This window comes from Arabidopsis lyrata (assembly GCF_000004255.2).
Source record: "Arabidopsis lyrata subsp. lyrata unplaced genomic scaffold ARALYscaffold_7, whole genome shotgun sequence".
Lineage (NCBI taxonomy): Eukaryota > Viridiplantae > Streptophyta > Magnoliopsida > Brassicales > Brassicaceae > Arabidopsis > Arabidopsis lyrata.
In genome coordinates, this window is record NW_003302549.1 from 10,948,997 (window position 1) to 10,970,358 (window position 21,362).

General features: G+C 33.2%; 3 protein-coding genes, 1 non-coding gene and 1 pseudogene across 7 annotated transcripts; 4 read left to right on the top strand and 1 right to left on the bottom strand.

Annotated features, from left to right (window-relative positions):
* Positions 1 to 3,862: 3,862 nt before the first annotated feature.
* On the bottom strand, positions 3,863 to 4,611 carry LOC9306130. Its single transcript, XM_002870013.2, has one exon. It carries the CDS (start codon positions 4,462 to 4,464, stop codon positions 4,030 to 4,032), a length of 435 nt encoding a protein of 144 aa, XP_002870059.1. The 5' UTR covers positions 4,465 to 4,611; the 3' UTR covers positions 3,863 to 4,029.
* Positions 4,612 to 5,994: 1,383 nt separating this feature from the next.
* Positions 5,995 to 8,997, top strand: LOC9306131 (phospho-N-acetylmuramoyl-pentapeptide-transferase homolog). Its single transcript, XM_021019582.1, has 8 exons — positions 5,995 to 6,681; positions 6,799 to 6,855; positions 6,952 to 7,109; positions 7,320 to 7,764; positions 7,847 to 7,911; positions 8,117 to 8,310; positions 8,459 to 8,667; positions 8,742 to 8,997. The coding sequence occupies exons 1-8, from the start codon at positions 6,550 to 6,552 to the stop codon at positions 8,922 to 8,924; spliced, it is 1,443 nt and encodes a 480-aa protein (XP_020875241.1). The 5' UTR covers positions 5,995 to 6,549; the 3' UTR covers positions 8,925 to 8,997.
* Positions 8,998 to 10,747: 1,750 nt separating this feature from the next.
* Positions 10,748 to 14,985, top strand: LOC9304076 (uncharacterized protein At4g18257). 4 transcript variants are annotated; one of them, XR_002330726.1, is made up of 6 exons: positions 10,762 to 11,427; positions 11,537 to 11,701; positions 12,250 to 12,398; positions 12,499 to 13,684; positions 13,996 to 14,344; positions 14,511 to 14,985. XR_002330726.1 is itself a non-coding variant. In XM_021019545.1 (4 exons), the coding sequence occupies exons 1-4, from the start codon at positions 11,272 to 11,274 to the stop codon at positions 12,516 to 12,518; spliced, it is 471 nt and encodes a 156-aa protein (XP_020875204.1). In that variant the 5' UTR covers positions 10,748 to 11,271; the 3' UTR covers positions 12,519 to 12,596. The 4 variants fall into 4 exon arrangements, 3 of the variants coding, with proteins under 3 accessions (XP_020875204.1, XP_020875203.1, XP_020875202.1); XM_021019545.1 differs by lacking the exons at positions 13,996 to 14,344; positions 14,511 to 14,985 and having other exon boundaries at positions 10,748 to 11,427; positions 12,250 to 12,379; positions 12,499 to 12,596; XM_021019544.1 differs by lacking the exons at positions 10,762 to 11,427; positions 11,537 to 11,701; positions 12,250 to 12,398 and having other exon boundaries at positions 13,280 to 13,681; positions 14,018 to 14,344.
* Positions 14,986 to 15,097: 112 nt separating this feature from the next.
* On the top strand, positions 15,098 to 15,177 carry TRNAL-UAG. The gene has a single exon. It is a non-coding gene; the product is annotated as a tRNA-Leu (tRNA).
* A 2,719-nt stretch (positions 15,178 to 17,896) lies between these two features.
* Positions 17,897 to 21,218, top strand: LOC110226076 (annotated as a pseudogene).
* The last annotated feature ends 144 nt before the right edge of the window (positions 21,219 to 21,362 follow it).

Genomic DNA, 21,362 nt, shown 5'->3' on the forward strand with positions numbered 1-21,362 from the left:
ATTGAATCTCAAGATGGTGAAGTGAAGTTGCAGTTGCATAAAATTATTGATTATTCCCTTATTTATGTCTTGCTTTCTTTCTTATAAAAAAAAGTAAAGAAAAAATATGTGGCCAATTTGTTAGAAACACTTACTTTTCAATGAGGCAAATTTAACTTTCCTTTATGGTTCCACATTGTTGGCTAGTGGTGTCCAAATATGAACTCATTATCCAATTCTCTCCTTTTAAATGCTCGCACGGGGTATTAGTAGGATTTTTATATAAATTGAAAACTATGGTTATAATTTTATAGGTCCGTTTCTCGTAGACATGTAAGTTTTTTTTTTTTTTTGAAAAAGTAACATGTAAGTTTTGATCCACCTAATTTTGTTTTACTAGACGACGCAACTATTAAATTATTGTAAAAACGTTTTTAAGTAAATATACATGAAATTTATTTTAGTTTTAAAATATACAGAATTTTGTATATTGATATTTTAAATCATCCTTGTGAAGAGAACAAAATGTTATCAATCTTTTAGGCTCAGAAAATTATATATATATATATATATATATATATAACAAAATGTTATCAATCTTTTAGGCTCAGACAATTATATATATATAACTCAAAAATAAATTTTCAAGGTGACAATGTAATTACATATATATATATATATATATATATATATATATATATATATATATATATATATATCGATATATATAGTCGGTTATCACATGTTACTTAGTGTATGTGATATCATTGTCGTTGTACAACCATGTAGCTATATTTAAATTCGTATAATGCATATTGTTGACAAACATAATGTGACATGCATGGTTTTTAAGTTGATTATTAGAAGAAGTCTTTTTAAATATTATTTTTCATAACTTTTTATCAATTCAGTTTCGTGTACACAAATGTTAGTTGTATAAAGCTGATGCCGCATGATGTTATGCAAATTGTCTCTACATATGTGCTAGGATTAACTGATTTTGTTGTACTTTCTAAGCAATAATAATTTTAGTAATATACATGTGCATTACTTGATGAGACTATCATGCGAAGGTGTTGTTGAATGATGACATGCTTAGACAACTCGTTTCAATTTTAGATTATTTTATCTTTCGTAAGTCATATCAATTGAACATGTGAGCGGTTTGATTCTTAGAGAACAGAATAGGGACTAATGTGCATGCTAAATGGTGTTGTTATGTCAAATTCTTGAGATTGAAATGGTTAGATAAACTCAAAATTGCGATCTCATCACATAATTTTGTTTGTATGGTATCGTAATTTAATTGTCGGTATGGAATAAAAAAAAATCATAGCTATATATATATATATATATATATATATATATATATATATATATCCGGTTTATAATTTGAAGTCGTTGCAAGATATTGATTGTTTTTGAGATTACATTTTTCATAAATTTTTCCAAAGATGAATAGATATATAGTGCCATGTGATTGCAAAATGGTGTGTATCCAAGTCTTGAAGGGGACCAAAGTGCTCAATCGCATCTATTATTGATGTTTCCATCTTCTGCCTCCAACCCCCCAAACTTGATAACCTCATTTCTGTGAAAGGAGTAAAATTCTAAGGGTTTCATGATCTAAATTATAGACTATTCTTGGAATTTCACGTCATGTGATTATACATTAATCACTTGCATTTGAGTTAGCCGTAATCAATCAACAAATTTTAATAGAATATTGAAACGTTGATGCTTGATGGTTTTACAAATTACTTAAACTTGGTAGATATGTAGTTAAGTAGTTAACTAAAATGATATTAGTCCAATATTTAATTAGTTTGATAATTATCATAAATTTAAAATATTCTAGCTAATATAATTTTGGCATGATGATTGCAAGAGAATTTATCCCACAAATCAATCAAAACATAGTAAATACGCAATTACCAAAAGTTAGCTACTGTTTTTGTCTGTTTCTTCACGAATGGTTGCAGACAAAAACAACGATCCTTTGTCATATCTCCAACTACAAATCCTCAAAAACCCACTGTTCTATAAGTATCTCCTCATTCCTTTTTTTTTCTTAAAAGTTTTTTTCCTTTTAAATTTCGACCATCCCCAGCCCAGCCTAGCTAATGAATATATGTGCCTAGTTACTAGTCCACGCGTTTGCCTGAAATGGGATCTTACGTTTAACAAAAAAACAAAATGGGATCTTACATATTCTTTTTAATTAAAATTCCTCAAAAAAGTCATATATACATTATTAAAATTTATTTTTCGCTTGACTATAGGCATTTCTAAAGGGTAGTTAATACCCACAGAGAAAAAGAAGAAGAAGCAATTTTAAGTTGTTAAAATCTTTAACAATTTTTTCTACGTCCATGCATAACATATATCAATTATCTATTGGCGTTGATGAAGTGAGGAGGGACGAAGAGTTTGAGTAGAACGTATAGAACATGTTTTTTTTTTGCTTAAAAAGAGTCTCAAAACTTAATATTTGCCAAACACAAACCAAAAAGAAAAATATAACTAAAGATTTTAAAGTCTAATGAGCAAAAGAGACATCAAACGAGCTTACGAGCACCAAGACATAAATTACAAGTAAGTTTTTATAGTGAGATCTCTCTTATGTTCGGCGGGTTTCGGATTTTAGTGGGTAAACCTGACAGAAATCTGATGGATTTTGGGTTAGCATATGGAAACCCAAATTTTTATCCTTCGTCGAATTCTTTTCATGTTTATCTAAATTGTTATATTTTTGTATAAATTAAATTTGTATTTTATAATAATCGGATGATATTATTTTAAAATAATTACCTAAAAAATGTTGAAAAAATTGACATTCCAAATTTGTTCAATCCAATCACACTGCAGATGAAACATTATACTTAGAAATATAAAAAGATAGTAAATTGTAAATTGCACATATATCTTTGTTTTGTACTCACGAATCTATTACACTGTCGCCGAAGCTTCCAAACTAAAATAATGAAAACAAGAAAATCCCTTTGTATTTTTGAATGGGCCTTTAATGGGCCAGAGTTACTCTGCATCAAAGCACGTCAGTTTCAAATTCAGGATCCCATATCTGATTTACTGAATGGTAAGCTCAGGTGTGGCATTGGGAGGTTCGAGTAGGAACCATGAACTGTGAATGCTACGACTTATTAGAACAAATATCTGCATTTGGTGACAGGCTTGGCTCATATACATATTGGGTCTTGTGCAAATTAATTTTGTTTTACCCAATTTATTTAACATCATATAATGTGGGCTCTTAACTATTAAAAAAATTGATCCCCAAACTATAAAGATTTTCTTAAAATCACTAAGTTACAAAATTTCTAGATGTGGATTTTTCATGATATAAGTAACACAAGTTGGGAAGGCAATGCTGCAATCCATAACGCTATATACTCAATTACTCATATTAAAATTCGGTTCGGTTTTATTTGTCATTAGATGGTTGGAAATAATGGAATTAAATCTTGACACCCATTAAAACTTTGAATAATCAGTTTGTACAAAGAATTTTAACCAGCCTCCATTTGCTAATTACTTATCATATAGTTTACCACTTTAAGAACAACATTTCATTTTCACTATTTTCCTATATATGAGCAATTGATCATCATCTTTTAGTACTCCCTTCGTTACAAAATATAAAACATTTTAGTTAAAAGCACAGAGATTAAGAAAATCCACTTTTAAAAAGTTCAACCAATCATGAATAAAACTGCATAATATAAATAATATAAAAAAATTAATTTTAAAATATAATTTGCATAGAAACTTGAAAACGTTTTACATTTTAAAACAAAAATAATACCTCAAAACGTCTTACTCCCCATTTTGAAACGGAAAGAGTATTAAATATTAACATACTAGGTTTGGCGCAAGAACACAATATTATAATAGGTTTAGACGTTTAGTTATGATACAAAGTACATCGGTAATTAAAGCCCAACTACTTATTATTCCTTTGGTCCATATTTATGCATTATTTAATTAAGCTGCTACTATGGTATTTTTTTTTCTTCTTTGAGTCTTATCCTCTTATGCATGTATGGTTGTGTTAAGGTAGTAATAATAACAAGAAAGCTTTCTTTTAGCGGTGTTGGCTCCTCTCTCTACGATCTGGAGATCCTCCACCATTTCCACTGCCTGAGCCACCGCCTTCACCAGCGTGTCCGGTCCCACTTCCATGGCCAGAACCACCGTCTGTGGCTCCTCCTCCTCCCGAGCCAGACCCAAATCCAGTTCCTGAACCTGAACCCGAACCAAACCCGAATCCAGACCCTTTTCCTCCTCCATCTGGTGACGAACCCGAACCAGAACCATAGCCATAACCACCTCCTGGGGATGAGCCCCATCCCCAACTATATCCCCAATTAGGTCCATGAGCCGAACCGCTTGAACCGCTGGATCCTCCGGTTGGACTACTTGGGGTAACGGCTGCATTAGAAGGTGTTCCAGGCTCTCCTCCTCCATGGACTAACGAGAAGGCTAGGAGTAGAGACATTATTGCCATCAATGTAAAAAACTCACTCTTCATTTTCCTCATGAAATATCTGTTTTAGCTCTTACTCTATGGCCTCATCCCGTTAAGACTTTATATACGCAATAACACGAGAACGCGCATTAGACACGTATTTATTTTACTATTATTATTATGTGATGAATCTAATGGAAAATCTTTTTAAGTAAGTGCCAAAAAGAAATAAAAATCTTTTAAGTAAAAAGGAGAGGAAGTTAGTGACATCCGTGAGATGTCTCTCTTTTCAGACATGTGAGAATCCGATTTTAGGGTTAGAATTAAAATGTCGGTTTCTGTGATATCTTTTTTAAGGCTTCCATAGTAACGAGTCACACCACTCATGCTTTGTGCTATTTTTATTATTACCCCACTAACTCTTTGGACATTGTTTTCTTTTTCTCTTTCCTTATTTGGGTCAAAATTTATATCGTATTCTTCATATTATTTCAATAATAAAATGTAATAACAATGTTGTAGCATGTTAAACGGTTCCCGTGAGATATGTAAGTTGGATATGTAACGTTTTCGAGAATTATTTTCCATGCGTTTTTTGTATGTTTTTCTTAAGATGTTGAGAAGAATTATAAATTACTTGAAAGGAAACAGTTCTCGTGACTTGTTGACAAATGGCAGCTCACATTCTATAAATCTGTCGCTATCTCTCTAGAGATTTCCACTGAAAGAGTAATTGAATTATGTTGTTGGCAGTTAAGATAATTATTCCTACCTCGAAGACTTTTTTCATGTGTTTCGAGGGGTCTCCGACAGTGAAATGCTTTATCAATACTCCATTTCATAATATAAGGTGTTTTGGATAAAAAATTTTATTTCAAAATATAAGTCGTTTACGAATTTCAATACAAATTATATATCTTTAATATTTTATAATTATTTATATTATACAATCTCTTTTATGATTGGTTGAACTTTTAAAAATCTTCTTAATCGGCGTATTTTTACTTAAAACGATTTATATTACGAAACGGATGGAGTAGTTCTTAAAAAAATATTTTAGAATTTATTTTTTGTTGAATATAGTCCTTTTTCCATATATTCTCCGAGAGGAAACCATTAACTCCTGGTGTAGAAGCACCTAGATTTAAGATCAAGTTAGTGGCTAAAAGGTTTTTCTTTTCAAGTTGGAAATGTTTATAATTAACGAGATATTTTCACATGATCTGAAACATGTCTATATCAACCTTACATTAATAGATCTGAAATAGTTGGATGTAAAGACTAAAGAATGTATTTTTACATGGCATTCTAACTGGTTTCTATATGAAAGAAGGTGATCATGCATGTATATGTTTGCTCAAAAAAATCTATATGGATCGAAAAAGACACATATACAATAAAATAAAGTTTTACACCTTCATGACATGTACATATAAAAAATTATGATCCATGTGTATATGTAAAGACTAAAGAGGTCTATCTACTGTCATAAATAGATGACATTTTTTTTTTGGTATCAATGTTAATTAAGTAGATGACATGTTAGTAGCTTCAAAAGACATAACAGAAACTAACAGATAGAAGTGAGTACATTCATGGAGAAAAACTAGTCGAAGCATTATCAACAAGGTAAGTGGGGATTACTAAAATGAGATTCAGAATCAGAAGCTAAGTTAGTCTAACATTCACAAAATAATCAAAGTTTAAAGTTTAGAGGCTTTTGCGAGTCTGACTATGCAACATGCTTAGACCTATAACTTTGATAATTTTCTCACTTGGTTGGTAGTAATTGGTAAACTTTTGAGTTGGATATCATCAAGTCTTGAACAAATAGTATCGAACTAGTTTAACATTAAACCAAAAAAAAAAAAAATTATCGAACTAATTGCGGTTCAATTCTTGATTTAAATCTTCAGTTTTGTCACTTAAAAACTAATCGGGTGTCTCGTAAAGAGAATGTGTTAAGGAAAAGGTTGGCCCAAAACAGAGAAGAAGATAAGAAGACCCAAAATACACATACATACTTTGTTCTTCTTATTCCTTGTTGTTTTTGCCATTTTTTGTTCTTCTTCAACAACGATGCGATGCGGTTTTCCTTGTTAACTCCGAGTTCTTACCGATTTTATCATCCAAATCCGTTTCGATCTCTAGAATCGATTCCTCCACTCTCGGTTACACCTCCTCGCGTCGAATCTGGATCTGTTTCTTCTTTCAAGGTACGACGATAAAACCCGAGATTGGTTGATTGATCTCTATTTGATTTTGTATTTGACATGTTTGATTGACTGCTTCTTCTCTTGTATAATAATTATGTGTTTTTGGATTCTATGCAGAGATATGGATGTAGTAGCGTGAGACATAGCTCTGTCTCTGTTAAGGCATTTGATGATGTATATTTTCAATATCCATTTCAGATTATTTGCATTCATTTGGTTTTTTGACTCACTGAGTTTGGCATCAACGTTACTGTTGTTCTTTTGCTGTAGGATTCATTTGATTTCTATTCCGGTGACATCTTCACTGCTACATATGCAATTTCGTCGAGTGAAGGCGAAGAGAGCGATGGTGATTATGCTTTGAATGTGGTTACCGAAACTACTGCACAGAAGCTAGGAAAGTTTCCTAGAGGTCGCAAAAAGCACAGGCACGTTTTATTTCAACCATGACACTACTTTTTTGTTGAATCCACTAGAATGTGTAAGTGAAAGGAGGCTATGAGTGAGTCATTTGATTTTAGGATCTGGTGTTTGTTCCCTGGAGATTGTTTCTAGTTGTCAGCTAAAGAATATTATAGAAGATTGTTCTCTTGTGAACTTCCATTTGTTTTCACATTGCGGTTTTTTGTCATATACAGAATCAGATATGGGATTAATTTGGGGCTTCTTGCTTTTTTGTCACTGCTGCTTCTACTGATGGACTCTTTTGCTTGGAAGATTGTTAGACTGCCTTTGCCTCTATATTTCTTAAGCCTGCCCTTCTTCACATCGGCGATTCTAGTTACCTTAGCCGGTTATATTTTTGTACCGCTTCTAGACAGACTGAAAGTGCATGAGCCAATTAGGACACTAGGGCCAGTTCCACATAACCGCAGACCCACAATCCCGACAATGGGTGGCTTGTTCTTTGTTCCAATTGGTGTTGTTGTTGCAATAGCCTTGACTAAAGTTTCGTCCATCGAAGTCTTGGGAGCAGCAGCTGCAACTGTAGCATTTGCAGCTATTGGGCTAGTTGATGACTCCTTAAGCCTCTACAGTGAGAATAATAATGGTTTATCTGCGAAGATACAACTTCTTTTGGAGGTTTTAAACTAATTCTTCCTCTGTATCTTGTGATTTTAAACGTTTTCATTCTCTTAACTTGATCCATCTGCATCCATCACAGGCAGCTGTTGGGACTTGCTTTGCGTTTTGGTTGGAGACTGCAAGCATATCATCTCCTTATGGCATGTATAGCCTCTTATAACTAATCTGATCAACGCATATATGATGGTAACTCGCGTATCTACTTTTATATGAATGTACATGAGAATAAGAATTCACATGATTTGATTCAAACTAGTCCACAAATTAGCTTTCTAGAGTTCTCAAAGTCTGAAAAATGAGTATTTCAGAAGTTTACATAACCGTCTTCTTGAATCTGAATTTTTTCTAGGAAAATGTTGGTTCCCTTGCCTTCACCATTAGGTCTTGTTTACTTGGGAAAACTTTACCTATTGTTGACATCGTGTTACTTTGTTTCCATGGGAAACTTAGTCAAAGCAACCGATGGTCTCGATGGATTGGCGGGAGGTATTGCTGCCTTGGCTTTCGTTGCAATGGCAGTAGCAGTTCTTCCTATTTGCTCTGGTGATTCCCTAACGATTATACCAAATCATTTACTTTCACTTTTGTAAGATTCACAAATCCTACAAAGCATGTGGGTGGCTCATTAATGCAAGTGAAGATAGTGTGTGTGGCTCACTACTTCCAATCTGTATTTTCTATTCGAGTTCAGAACTCTCTGTATTTGGAGCTTCAATGGCTGGAGCTTGTTTTGGGTTTCTGCTTCACAATCGATACAGAGCATCAGTTTCCATGGGAGATACTGGATCCTTGGCTCTAGGTGGAGCTTTGGCTGCAATGGCTGCTTGCTCAGGAATGTTCTTCCCATTGTTCATATCGTCTGGTGTCGCAGTTTTGGAAGCTTCTTCTGTCATTATTCAGGTAAAAGAATAGAATATCTTTCTCCCCTCACAATCGCAACCGCAACCCCTGATGATGGATATTCTGGCATGCAGGTCGTGTTTTACTCGGCGACTAAGCATTTAAAAGGAAAAGGGCGTCGGATATTCAAAACAGTACCATTTCATCATCACCTCAGGCTAAGTGGTTTAAAGGAGCCAATGATAGTAACAATGGCATATGTAATATCCTCTTTGCTCTCTCTTTCAGCAGCTTACATAGGTCTTATTTCTGCATAAGCTTATTTTCTTTTTGCTTCTCTCTGGCCACTTTTTGTTTATTAAGTTATTTTAAATAGAGTAATATTTATTATAGGGACTATCTATTTTTTTCCTTTGGTCCTTATTAACCATTGTTAAAAAAGAAATTATTTTCTCTGATCTTCGATCTTTTTTTACGATTTTAGTTGGCAATCTAAAATAATAAAAATAGGAAAATAATTTAATTTTAAGCTAATAAATGTAATGATAGAGATTTCAATTTCTTACCAACTTGAAGCTTTTATACAAAAAATAATTAAAAAGGTCTTGATACTATGTTTTTTATTGTCTGAATGAATGTAAAATTTATTCAACAAAAAAACTTTGTTTACAATATATGGAATTTTTTTTTTTGAATGAATGTTAACATTCAACATTTTTAGAGATAAAAAACGACCCCCTAAAACAAGTAGAGCCTTCGAGCACCAAACCAGATTCGTAGGCCACCCTCAAAATTTGTTGTGGTTTCCTTTAGACTTGAAAGTCTGTTCCAGACTATTCGATCAATGAAAGAAGACATGAGTTTAGGAGGCGAGCTTTGTTCCCCATGTCTTCGCTTATTTCGTTCACACCAAATGGAATGAACACAAACTTGAAACACATACCGTAGAATGATCGAGCAACTAAAAACTGTGGCTGGAAATGATCGCGCAATTTTTATTGATGTGATTTATCCGTAATTAGTGTAATCTTCATTAAGGACTACTCTTTATATAAAATAAATTCAATGGGTCTGGATCACATTTCTTGTTTTTCTCTCAACTTTGATAACAAAGTGAATTAAAAAGAGAAAAAGTAAAGGAAGAAAGTTGGTATGAATGGACTGGCTACCAAAGATTTCATTAGGTATAATTATATATAGTTTGTTAGTGTTTTAGTCGATGGAATCAAAGACTTTTACCCATGCATTTGTAATCATTTCAATGATCGTTAAGTCCACCGCGAGACCTGAAAGATAATGTGAATTTATAAAAAGGAAGAGTTCCCATTTGGCATATGTTTGCCTTTTGCCTTTTGTTCTTCTCAATTCTCGAGATCTGACAGAGATTACCACTTCACAAACCTTAATCTGTCCAAAATTCCACTAAAACTTAAAAATTTGGAATAGTCAAAACAAAATACAAAAAATATAATTAGTTATCACAAATTGTTAATTCGCGATTTTACATAATCATCTTTACTTCGATTCGTATGCTGCTAGTACAATTCATTATTTACTAAAATGAACTTTAATTTTTCCGTCGAAAAATAACAATGAAAACATGTATGACCAAATTCTCTCTAAAATGTTAATTTCTTATCTCTTTTTTTTTTTTCTTAAATCCGTTTTGCCAAGAGGATGTTGCCCTTGTTTCATGCAAGTTTATCTTCTTTTGTTGAATTCATGCAGGACATCGAATATATAGTTACTAATTAATGATGTGGCTTCTTTTGAAGCTTATACTGTGAAAATTAACTGAATGATGTGAAGATTGAAAGAGATTAATGAGGTCTCTTATTCAATATATATATATGATTTGCTATAACAGATCAAAGACAATTTGCAAAGGAGCTTATTAATCTATAAGCATGTTTGGCATAAATAACATCATTGGAGCCAAGAACAAGTTATTATTTGATTGCTTATGGGACCAAATTGAAAAGCTAAAAATATTACTTATTTATTCCCTTTGGTAACACATAAAGTCCAAAATCTCACATGTGAGTGGTGTGTGTGAGTCTGTATGAGCATATACAGTATACACACACAGATGCACATACTATGTGTGTGCATATATTAATTTATCAAGAAGAACAGGAATGTGATAATGATTCAATTACATGAAGATACCAAATATACAAATTGAAAATCCCCAAGCCGATAATATTTATTTACTTAACAAAAGAAAACCTTTTTGACTTGTTATAAAATGATCATGATCATGTTGGATGGTATCTTGGATTTGGTGATTGAATTTATAACATCAAGGAAAATTAACATTACTTTAATGATCATTTTGAATTTGGCCCATCCCTCCATGATCAAATTGAATATCATTACTTTAATTACTAAACCTTCAAATCATTCCATTAAAAGCCTCTTTTGCACCAGCCATCACATGCATCCTCTCTATTGTCTCCCTCCCCCTCTTATATCTCACATACTTATATGTTTCATGCATGTCACATGTCTATCTTTCATGAGTCTTGCTCTAGTTTTCATAGAAGTGATGAACTGATTAAAAAGAGAGAGAGAGAGACTAAAAGGGAATTTTAGAGAGTGGATTTTGTGCTTTGAGATTCTTTTTGTGTGTGTGGTTAATTAGCTATTGAGATTGAGATCAGAATGAGAATCTCTAAATCTCTCAGGACTGTTTTGATTTCTATTCTCTTCTATCTAACTTCTGCTCCACCATTTGTCATCTGCTCATCTCTTGAAGTCACCATTGATAACCATTCACCAAGCAATCTCAATAATAAAGGATCCCAAGAACAAGACAAGGTATACTCTTTTTGTCGTCGTTTATACTTTATATATTACATAATACTACATTTTTACGATTTTACTACTATAATAAATTTACATATTTTTATCTTAAATTTTATGACAGTTGAGTCATCAAATGATAAATAGCATAAAGCTTCATGGCATTCTCTTATGGGTTTCTATGGGCTTTCTTATGCCATTGGGGATTATCTTCATTCGAATGACCAATAAAGCTCATGCAAATGGAATAAAAGTTAAAGTGTTCTTCTATCTTCATGTCATTTTCCAGGTAAATTAATTATTCTTAGCAACTCCATATATAAATATTTCTAAATGATGTAAACGGTGTATTTTGTTGTGTTGAGAATTTTGTATCATTTTAAAATTTTGAGATATGAAAAAGTATTTATTGCAAATTGATCTTAGTTCAAACTCATGATGACATCTCAGTGATCTCACTTTAATCATTTTCTCCACTATAAATATAATATCGAGTATGCTAGGGACAAAATTATATGATAGATCGATAAGGGATATAAGATTTTTAAAAACTGAAAAACAAGAAGCACTCATAGTCTTAGATTTACTGGATTTCAACAGCTAGATATACATGCATTGAAATTATTTTCAAATAGATAGCTTATGAAGGAATTGCTTCTTGAATCTGCTATATAGCTTTGATCATGATTTCTTGAATATAAAGGGAAATGAACAGAGGACACACTATATGATTACACTCTTACACATATATTCAAATGCATTTAGTAATCAAATCTATATATATCCATAATAGACACTCTTAAATACTTTTTAAAAAAAAAAAAATTTAATGGGCAGATATTGGCAGTGGTTTTAGCAACAATAGGAGCTATACTGTCTTTAAGAACATTGGAGAACTCTTTTGACAACAACCATCAAAGACTTGGCTTGGCTCTTTATGCTGCCATGTGGCTCCAATTCTTGACCGGTATCTTCAAGCCCTCAAGGTGTATATATATACGTAATATATACATCTTTTCTATGTACCTATATATATATATATACATATGCCTCACAGTTGTCGCGATTCTATTGGCTGCATTGTAGAGGGAGCAAAAGGAGGTTGAGATGGTTCTTATTGCATTGGATTCTTGGAACAATAGTCTCAATAGTTGGCATAATAAACATATACACAGGCATAAGAGCTTATCAAAAGAAGACAACATCAAGTAGATACTCAAGTCTTTGGACAATCTTGTTCACAGCTCAAGTCACTTGTCTTGTCTTCTTCTATCTATATCAAGACAAATGGGAACATTTTCAAAAGCAAAGAGTTGTTCTTGATGAATCGGATCAGCAAAATAATAACACAAATGGAAGTAATAATAACCAAAGCATCCAAGTGGTAACGAGAAATGATCATGAACAAAAGGTCATGGTTCCTCAGCCTTGTCGCAAAAGTAATGCACTTGTGAATCTGTTTAAATTAATTTGATCGGTGTGATGTGTGAAGGTCAACTATAATACCGATTTTTTTGAATATCAGATTTCCTACATTTGTTTATGATAGATTACTGTTGGATTTGCTTTGGTTTGTTTTTTGTATTGTTTTGTAAGTAAATATTTGTTTTTTTTCTTACCTTTCCGTATATAATATATAGTATTTGAATAGTTTCATCATTATAGTTTCAAGGTGAAATTTTTATTTCGTCAAAAAAAAAAAAAAAAAAATCTTAACAAAATGTTGAATTTTTGACGAAATTTTTGGTGACGTCAAATCTGACGCGGAATTAAGTTTGGGCCTAATCAACCGAATAAAGGCCCAATAGTGATTAAGAAAGCCCAAATTAATTAATAGTTATCACTGATGAATTTAACTCTTGATTTATTTTAAGTTTGCAAAATCTGCCATTCGAAGTTAACTTGCGAGGATAAACGAACCAGAGAGATTCAAAGCTCTGCTTCATAGATTCGTGTATTGCATAGATTTAGAGAACGAGAGAGAGGAGAAGAAGATGGTAGGCGAAGAGGAGACGAAGAAGAGAGTAGTCACTGAATCGCTGGGATGGTTAACGGAATCTTCGATTATGCCAAAGAAGCATCGCGTCATCGAAGGTGTTGGTCCTTCTTCAATCATGGAGCTTAAAGCTCAGCTCTATAAATCGCAAGAAGAAGCTAAACATACGAAGGATTTCACGGGATCCGATGCTCAATACCATCGCGCCAAGGAAAGGATTGCCGCTAAAGATTCTTTCTCTGCGAAAAATTCCGGCGTCGAGAGTCGCAATCTTAAGTAAGTCGGAGATTCATCAAATTTGAATCTTCCTATTGGTGTTATTGCTGTCAATTTGGTGAAACGAGCGGATTTGGGAATTAGGGTTTGGTTTTTTTATTGTATCTGTTCTTTAGATTAAGAGTTGATGATAATTCGTAGAATTAGGATGATTGGTCTAGAATTGAACGTAGGTTAAGCAAAAAAGTATCAATTTGGTGAAACGAGATGATGGGGATTAGGGTTTTGATCATCAAATTTAGCTTTCAATTTGGTTGCTGAACCATCTATCTCTAGTGATTTTACTTTTAGTTTGTTCTTATATACGACAGTGGTTTTTGTGTGTTGGAAATGAAGGGACAAGCTCGAGCTCAAAGCAGTAAAAGATGGAGCAGTTAGTTATGCTGCATTGGAGAAAAAGGCGCAGTTGTATGATAAACTTGTTAGAGGAGAGCTTTCAGATGAAGAAGGTGAAGAGAAGTACTGTGTTGACTTCTCCAAGAAAGGAATTCAACATGAAGACCCAAAATCATCAAGAACTTACACCAGTTCCATTTCAGCACCACCTGAAGATTTCAAGCAAGATGGTGAAGATGATGGTTTGCTGTTTAGCACCAAATTTGCTGGACTTGGACACGCAATTGGGACAGCCGATGTAAGTCAACACGTGCGTATGGTCAGGTAATTCCATTTCCATCTCCTTAGTCCTTTCTCCGTTTAATTAGTTGTCTGATAATAGCTAATAAAAAGAAGGAAATAAGTCCATTGTTACAGATTCTGTTTTTAGGAAATGAATCAATATCTCTCTCTTATTGTCTCTATTGTTCATGTAAAATCTGTTGCGTAGGGAGGTTCATGAGGAAGTGAATCAAGCTAGAGAAAAGGCAACTGAGTTAAAGCAAAGGAGACAAGAGCAAGCAACAAATCGTCGGGAGAAACTCAAACAAGCTTATCTTCGGAAGCAGCTCGAGAAACTAAAGGCTCAACAACAACAAGATGAGCAAAAAACTTGATTTTTCGATTTTTTTCACTTCTCCAAGCTACTGGATGTTGAGTTGTGGCCTGAACACAGAGAAGATAAGTTGTCCACCGAACCCAAATGAGTTTGATATGGCTGTGCAACAAGAACACATAAGCCATCATCGAAAATTCCAAGCACTTCGGAAGGGATGAAGCTGTATGTATATGCTCTTAACCGCGATTTATGTACTGTGGATTGTTATGTCAATCAACAGATTCTACACCAAGTTACCAATATATAGACAACGCTTATAACAAATCTTTATAAACTCTTGGTAGTTACATCCATTTAGACATCGCAAGTATTTTCCCACAGATTCAAAATTACTTGGTATTTGCCTATTTGGTAGTAATACATATACTTGATCTTTTAAATGCGGATATATAAACATTAATCACAAAACAAACACAAAGGACAATTTGGCCGAGTGGTCTAAGGCGCCAGATTTAGGCTCTGGTCCGAAAGGGCGTGGGTTCAAATCCCACAGTTGTCAATTAGTTTTTTTTTTTTTTTTTTTTTTTTTCCAGACTTCCAATAAGTTAGAGACTAAACAATGATCGAATGTACACAAAGGTAAGTAGTTTTCCATAGTAAATAATCACCAATTCAATTGCCATTTTGACGTTAGCTCATCCATCAATTGATGGACACTTACTTTGTTACACATCAAAAAGCTCTTTTGAGATTTTCCCACAACTTTTTTGCATCCGGTAAAGGTCATTAACGAATGTACACAAAGCTCGATCAATGTCCACATCCATCTCACAATCATGGAATTTACGTTAAAACTTTACTGTTTTCAGCGTGTTTATTATATGTGTCATTGATGAAACCCGTTTTCTTCTTGCCTTGAAAAGCATTAAGCATCTTTGTTGCCCACTCGTTGTTATGATCTCCCTTCATTAAATGCAATACCCGTTTTTTGCATGGTCAATTTCTGGCCAAATCGGGTTTGTGGGTTACTCGCAATGCAAATGGATAGATTTTAATTGTTCCATAGCCAAAGAGCTTTTACCCATGTTTGATCAGTTTTGGATGCTAAGATATAGAATTGGTTTTAGCCTTATATCTTCTCTCTTCAAATTGATAATGTTATTTTTCAGTAGAACTTCAATGGAAATAGTGAAAGCCTAATTAATGAGTGGCCAATCATCAAATGAGAGCGAAAAAAAGGAACAAAAAACAATGACTTTAATTTGATAATTTCCAGCTTCAACAAGTTTCCGTCTTTTTTTTTTTTTTTAACAAATCAGCTTATCTCTATACTATTAAAATAGAAGTACAAATGAAAATGGGTCGGGTTAAAATCAGAAAATTGACCCGAAATTCTGAAATCGGATCTTTGAAATTTTTTTGGAATATAAATTCGAAATAATAATGAAAAATCGAAATAAAATCAAATATTTATGGAAATCAAATAAAATCTGATTGTACTTATGGTAACTAATAATAAAAGCATATTCCAAACAATATTATACATTAATTACGTATAATAAATTTGTTCGTATATTTTTGGGACTAATTCCATAACAATCAACGTTTTTGTCATTAATTTCGCTCATTTTTAGCCAATTATCATTAATTGAAAGATATTTTACTTGCTTCTAAAGATTTCTAGAAAATTTATCACAAATAACTCATTTATTTTATAAATTAAATTGATATTTTTATTTTAGTCGTGTAAATTAAATAAATATTTTTATTTTGGTCGTGTAAATTAAATAGATATGAAATCCATGTAACTAATTTTAATTTAATTAGATTAAATCAAAATTATGATATTTTCATACCTATAGCTTACCAAAGAAGTTTAATTTTCAATTTATAAAGATTTCTTGAATATGATTTTAGAATTATTCAACAAGATGATAAGTATTTATTAAATTTTGTGAATCATGAAAAATAATAATTAATTTTTAATCATTATACTTCATCTTTCAATCTCTCATCTAACAAATAATATACATATTCTATTATTACTATGTCCAAACTTCATTTTGTTGTATGACTAAGGGGGTGTTATTCAATGGTGGAGTTAAAATCAATTCTTTAAGGTTTAGATTTGCTTTCTGATATTGGTTTTAAGAATCTGTTTGTGTGGATTTCAAAATCTATGCAGTATATCTTGGATTTTGATTATAATAATTTATTCATGAAACTCCAATGAGTTTTCATTTGAAATGACTTAATATACAAAAATTTTACAAGTCTTTTAGTTTTGAATAACACTGGATTTTACAAACCTTAAAGAATTGACTTTAACTCCACCATTGAATAACACCAAACTTTTAAAATCTAATGAAGTATAAGATCTAATAACACCAGATTTTAACGTTAGATTTATAATCATTAGTTGAATAACACTGGATTAGTGTTGTATTTCAATTCTATTAAAATCCATCATTGAATAACACCACCTAAATAATATTCCCATTAGAACTGTCAAAGCGAGTTGATTCGTCCCGTTAAGTCCGTTTTGCGATAGACAAAAAATATTTTGACTTGTAGTTAGTCGGTCCGCACGACCCGCGGGTAGCATATATGAAATACCAACCCGTCCCGCGAATGTATGCGGATTTGCGGGATTGTCCATGGATTTTGTTTAAATAATTTTAAAGTAACCAAAATTTAAAATACTACTAAAATAAATAAATAAATCAAAATACTATTAAAATTTTGTTTAAATTACCACATGTTGAATAAATTATAATTTTATCAATAAATACTAATATGCGGGCTGATCCGCCAACCCGCGGATGAAAACCGATTAAACTTATGACTCACTGCGAATTAATCTATGTGGCCTGCTTATTTGCGGGTTTAATATATTTTCCTAAATCTGCCCCATAGTGAGATGATGTGGGCTCGACCCGCGGTTTTTGACCTATTTTGACTGCTATAATTCCCATGAATCGTCTAATTTTAGAATTTTAAAACACAAAATTCTATTTTGTAAATCATAATTAATACGATGGGTATATTTATAAACAATTTTACATTTTCTCTACAATTCGTTATTATGAATATTTATAAGTATACTACATGATTCGTTCTACTAAAAAACACACACAATATTAAACGTAACGTATGTAAACCAATATTCTCCCGCGGCGGATTGCGGGTCCGATCCTAGTTTTTTCTATTACTATGAATATTCTTTCATTTTGTGTTCTATCAATTATAAAAAATAGCCAACTAGTTGCTAGTGGTGTGATTCTATAAATTATCCAAACGCCCCCACACATGGCAACTAGTGCGTAGTTGGGAGACGAAAAATCAAAACACGTTTGTAGTTTATGTAAAGACGTTGATGTTTATGTTCCTTGAGGAAAAGAAGAAATCATTTTTTGGAAACCCATCAACCCACATTATCCTAAATTATTGTGGTATTCGTAATTTATGTGTTTAGTCTAGATCGGCCTTTTCAAATTCGTTTTACTCTGCAACAAATTTGATATATTATCTCCTTTGATTTTTTATTTTTGTAAGAAATAGTGTAAGTCAAAATATAACAAAAATTTGACAACCAAGGAGGAAGAAGCAAGCGAAAGCATATCACTGTTAATACTCACTCCTTGGAACATTTCAATTTTCTTTTAAGCTAATGGCGAAGAGGTTGCCATTGATTTTCCTCCTTGCTTCATAGTTGTTCGTAACGGGTACGATTTATTTCCCGATTGATGATAATTTTCTTCTTCTTCTTTCTTTCAATTTTTTTTTTAAATAATATTTGTTTCTTTCTAATCTTAATTTTGTTCATAGGGGTATTGTCAATGAGTATCCTTACCATAGAGAACAAATGCGATTACACAGTCTGGCCAGTAATCTTTTCATGGAAGTTACCGATCTCCCCAAACGGCTTCGCTCTCACAAGCGGGGAGGCACGTACCGTACATGCGGAGTCTTCGTGGTACGGTCTTATATCTGGTCGGACGCTCTGCTCAACCAACTCTAGAGGAAATTTCTCGTGCGCTACCGGAGACTGCCAATCCGGCAATATCGAGTGTCCCGACGAATACGAGTGGTCTGCTGTGACTTATGTGTATTTAAGAATCGATGACGGTGGAATCAACAGCTACACCATCAGTCTCGAGTACGGTTACAACATTCCGCTAATGGTCGTCCCGTCACATAGTAGCGGTACATGTATCAGCTCGGGTTGTATGGTTGATCTGAAAAAGACATGTCCTGATGATCTTGAGTTATTCACCGGGGAGAAACAAATCGGTTGCATTAGCGCGTGTCGAAAATACGGTACCTGGGAGATTTGTTGCACACATGACTTCAGTTCAAAGCAAACTTGCAAACCAACACAGTACACGCAGAACTTCGAGCAAGCTTGCCCATCTGCCTATAGCTACGCCTACAACAATAATAACAGCACGTTCATATGCCCTAACTCAACTGACTTCGTCATCACGTTTTGCCCCTCCTCGATTCCTAACACCACCAGGTATGCGTGTGTATAATTACTATTTGAGATATTTTATAAATTGATTGAATAAATGCATCTTCACACACACACAAACAAGAAAAACAAATGAATATACCGATACACTTATAATGTGATAAACTAACAATATATGTTATTTGCTTGGAGAACCAACAGAAGTTCGATGGCTCCATTAGGACCAAAAAGTAAGTTTTGTTTTTATTTTCCTACAAATATGTATGCAATGTTTCTTTTTGTTTTGTTAATCATATTTTTTGTTTGCTAAATTTTCAGATAATTCTCAACACAAGTTTAAACCCATACTCGGTACCACCTTCTTTTCAACCACATCCCTCTTCCTTACTCGGCATATAACTAATTTTTGCTTGTTTTAATTTTCAAAGGTTTCTTCATCCTACGTTTTTTTTTGCAGGAGGCTCGGCGGCTTTAGTTGTCTTGATCATTATTGTTGGGATTGTGGTAATGGTGAGAGCAAAGAATGAGAGAAATTCGAACTATGAGAACGTTGAAGCAGTTGTAATGTTGAAAAGATATAGTTATAAAAACGTCAAGAAGATGACAAACTCATTCGCTCATGTTATCGGGAAAGGAGGATTTGGAACTGTCTATAAAGGAAAATTACCTGATGCCAGCGGCCGAGATATTGCACTAAAGATCTTGGAGGATACAAAGGGGAATGGAGATGATTTCATCAATGAATTAGCTAGCATGAGTATAGCATCTCATGTTAATATCGTTTCTCTGTTTGGTTTTTGCTATGAAGGAAGCAAGCGAGCTATAATTTACGAGTTCATGCCAAATGGATCACTTGACAAGTTTATTTCCGAGGATATGTCAACGAAGATGGACTGCAGAACTTTATACAACATTGCAGTAGGTGTTGCTCACGGGTTAGAGTACTTGCACAATAGTTGTGTATCCAAGATTGTGCATTTCGATATAAAGCCACAAAATATACTCATGGACGAAGATTTTTGTCCCAAGATTTCGGATTTCGGTCTTGCTAAGCTCTGCAAAAAAAATGACATGTATCATATCAATGCTAGGCGCAAGAGGGACTGTAGGGTACATTGCTCCTGAAGTTTTTTCCCAGAGCTATGGAGGAGTTTCGCATAAGTCAGATGTGTATAGTTATGGAATGGTGGTTCTTGAGATGATTGGGGCAATGAAAAGAGAAGAATTTGAAAATTCTACGTCCAATATAAGTACAATGTACTTTCCAGATTGGATCTATAAGGATCTCGAGAGGAAAAAAACGATGAGACTTTTAGGAGATCATATAATTGAAGAAGAAGAGGAGATAGTGAAGAAAATGACATTAGTTGGTTTGTGGTGTATTCAGACCAATCCAGCTGACCGTCCACCAATGAAAAAAGTTGTTGAAATGTTAGAGGGAAGTCTAGAAGCTCTCAAGGTTCCACCTAAGCCGACCTTGACTTTACCCGCGGTATTGGCCGGTTGGGAAACTGATGAAGATAGTCAAGAGACTTCTAGTCTTTTGAAATCAAGCTAGTTACGGGTCAGAGTAGGTGGTCCGACATAGACATGTTTCTTGCATGTATCGGATAGGGTATTTTCTTCTTCTTCTTTTTCTATTCGATTTTTCAGGAAATGTAATACTATCCTTGATTTCCTTGTCAATGTAACAGTAGCTTTAACCAAACTGGTAAGGTCTGAAATTGTCAACAAATTTTATATATCTCACTAACCGAGAAACGCAACGCAAAAATCATATAACCAGTTGTTGTAAGTAAAAAAAATATACAGACAAAAAAAAGGTCACTTAAGAACATGAGTAGAGATGCCAAAATTCGTTTGTGAAGATTTTAAATTGTAAAAAGAAATTAAGTTTAAAACTTTTGGTCAATTACACAAAATTGAAGATCGAGGAAATAAGGTCCAAAAAGTGTTAAAAGAATTGGTTGGTTTTATTCGATATGAAAGTGAGATGAATTACGAAACGATGTGTGAATAATCGTTGTATAACTAGAAAAGTTCATACTTTAAATGGTAACAAAATACAGCTAGAATGTAATTTTTTTTAAAGCTAGGTAAAAAAAATAAAAATAAAATGAAATTAACAAAAAACTTATAAACCATAAGGAGAATATATTTTATGTTTAATGGGCTTTTGGTTGGGTTGATATGTCTGAAACCAGGCATGGTGAGCTTCCGTCTTCTCCTAATCAGCTGCTCAAATTCATTGACCGGCTCGTCTGAAACAG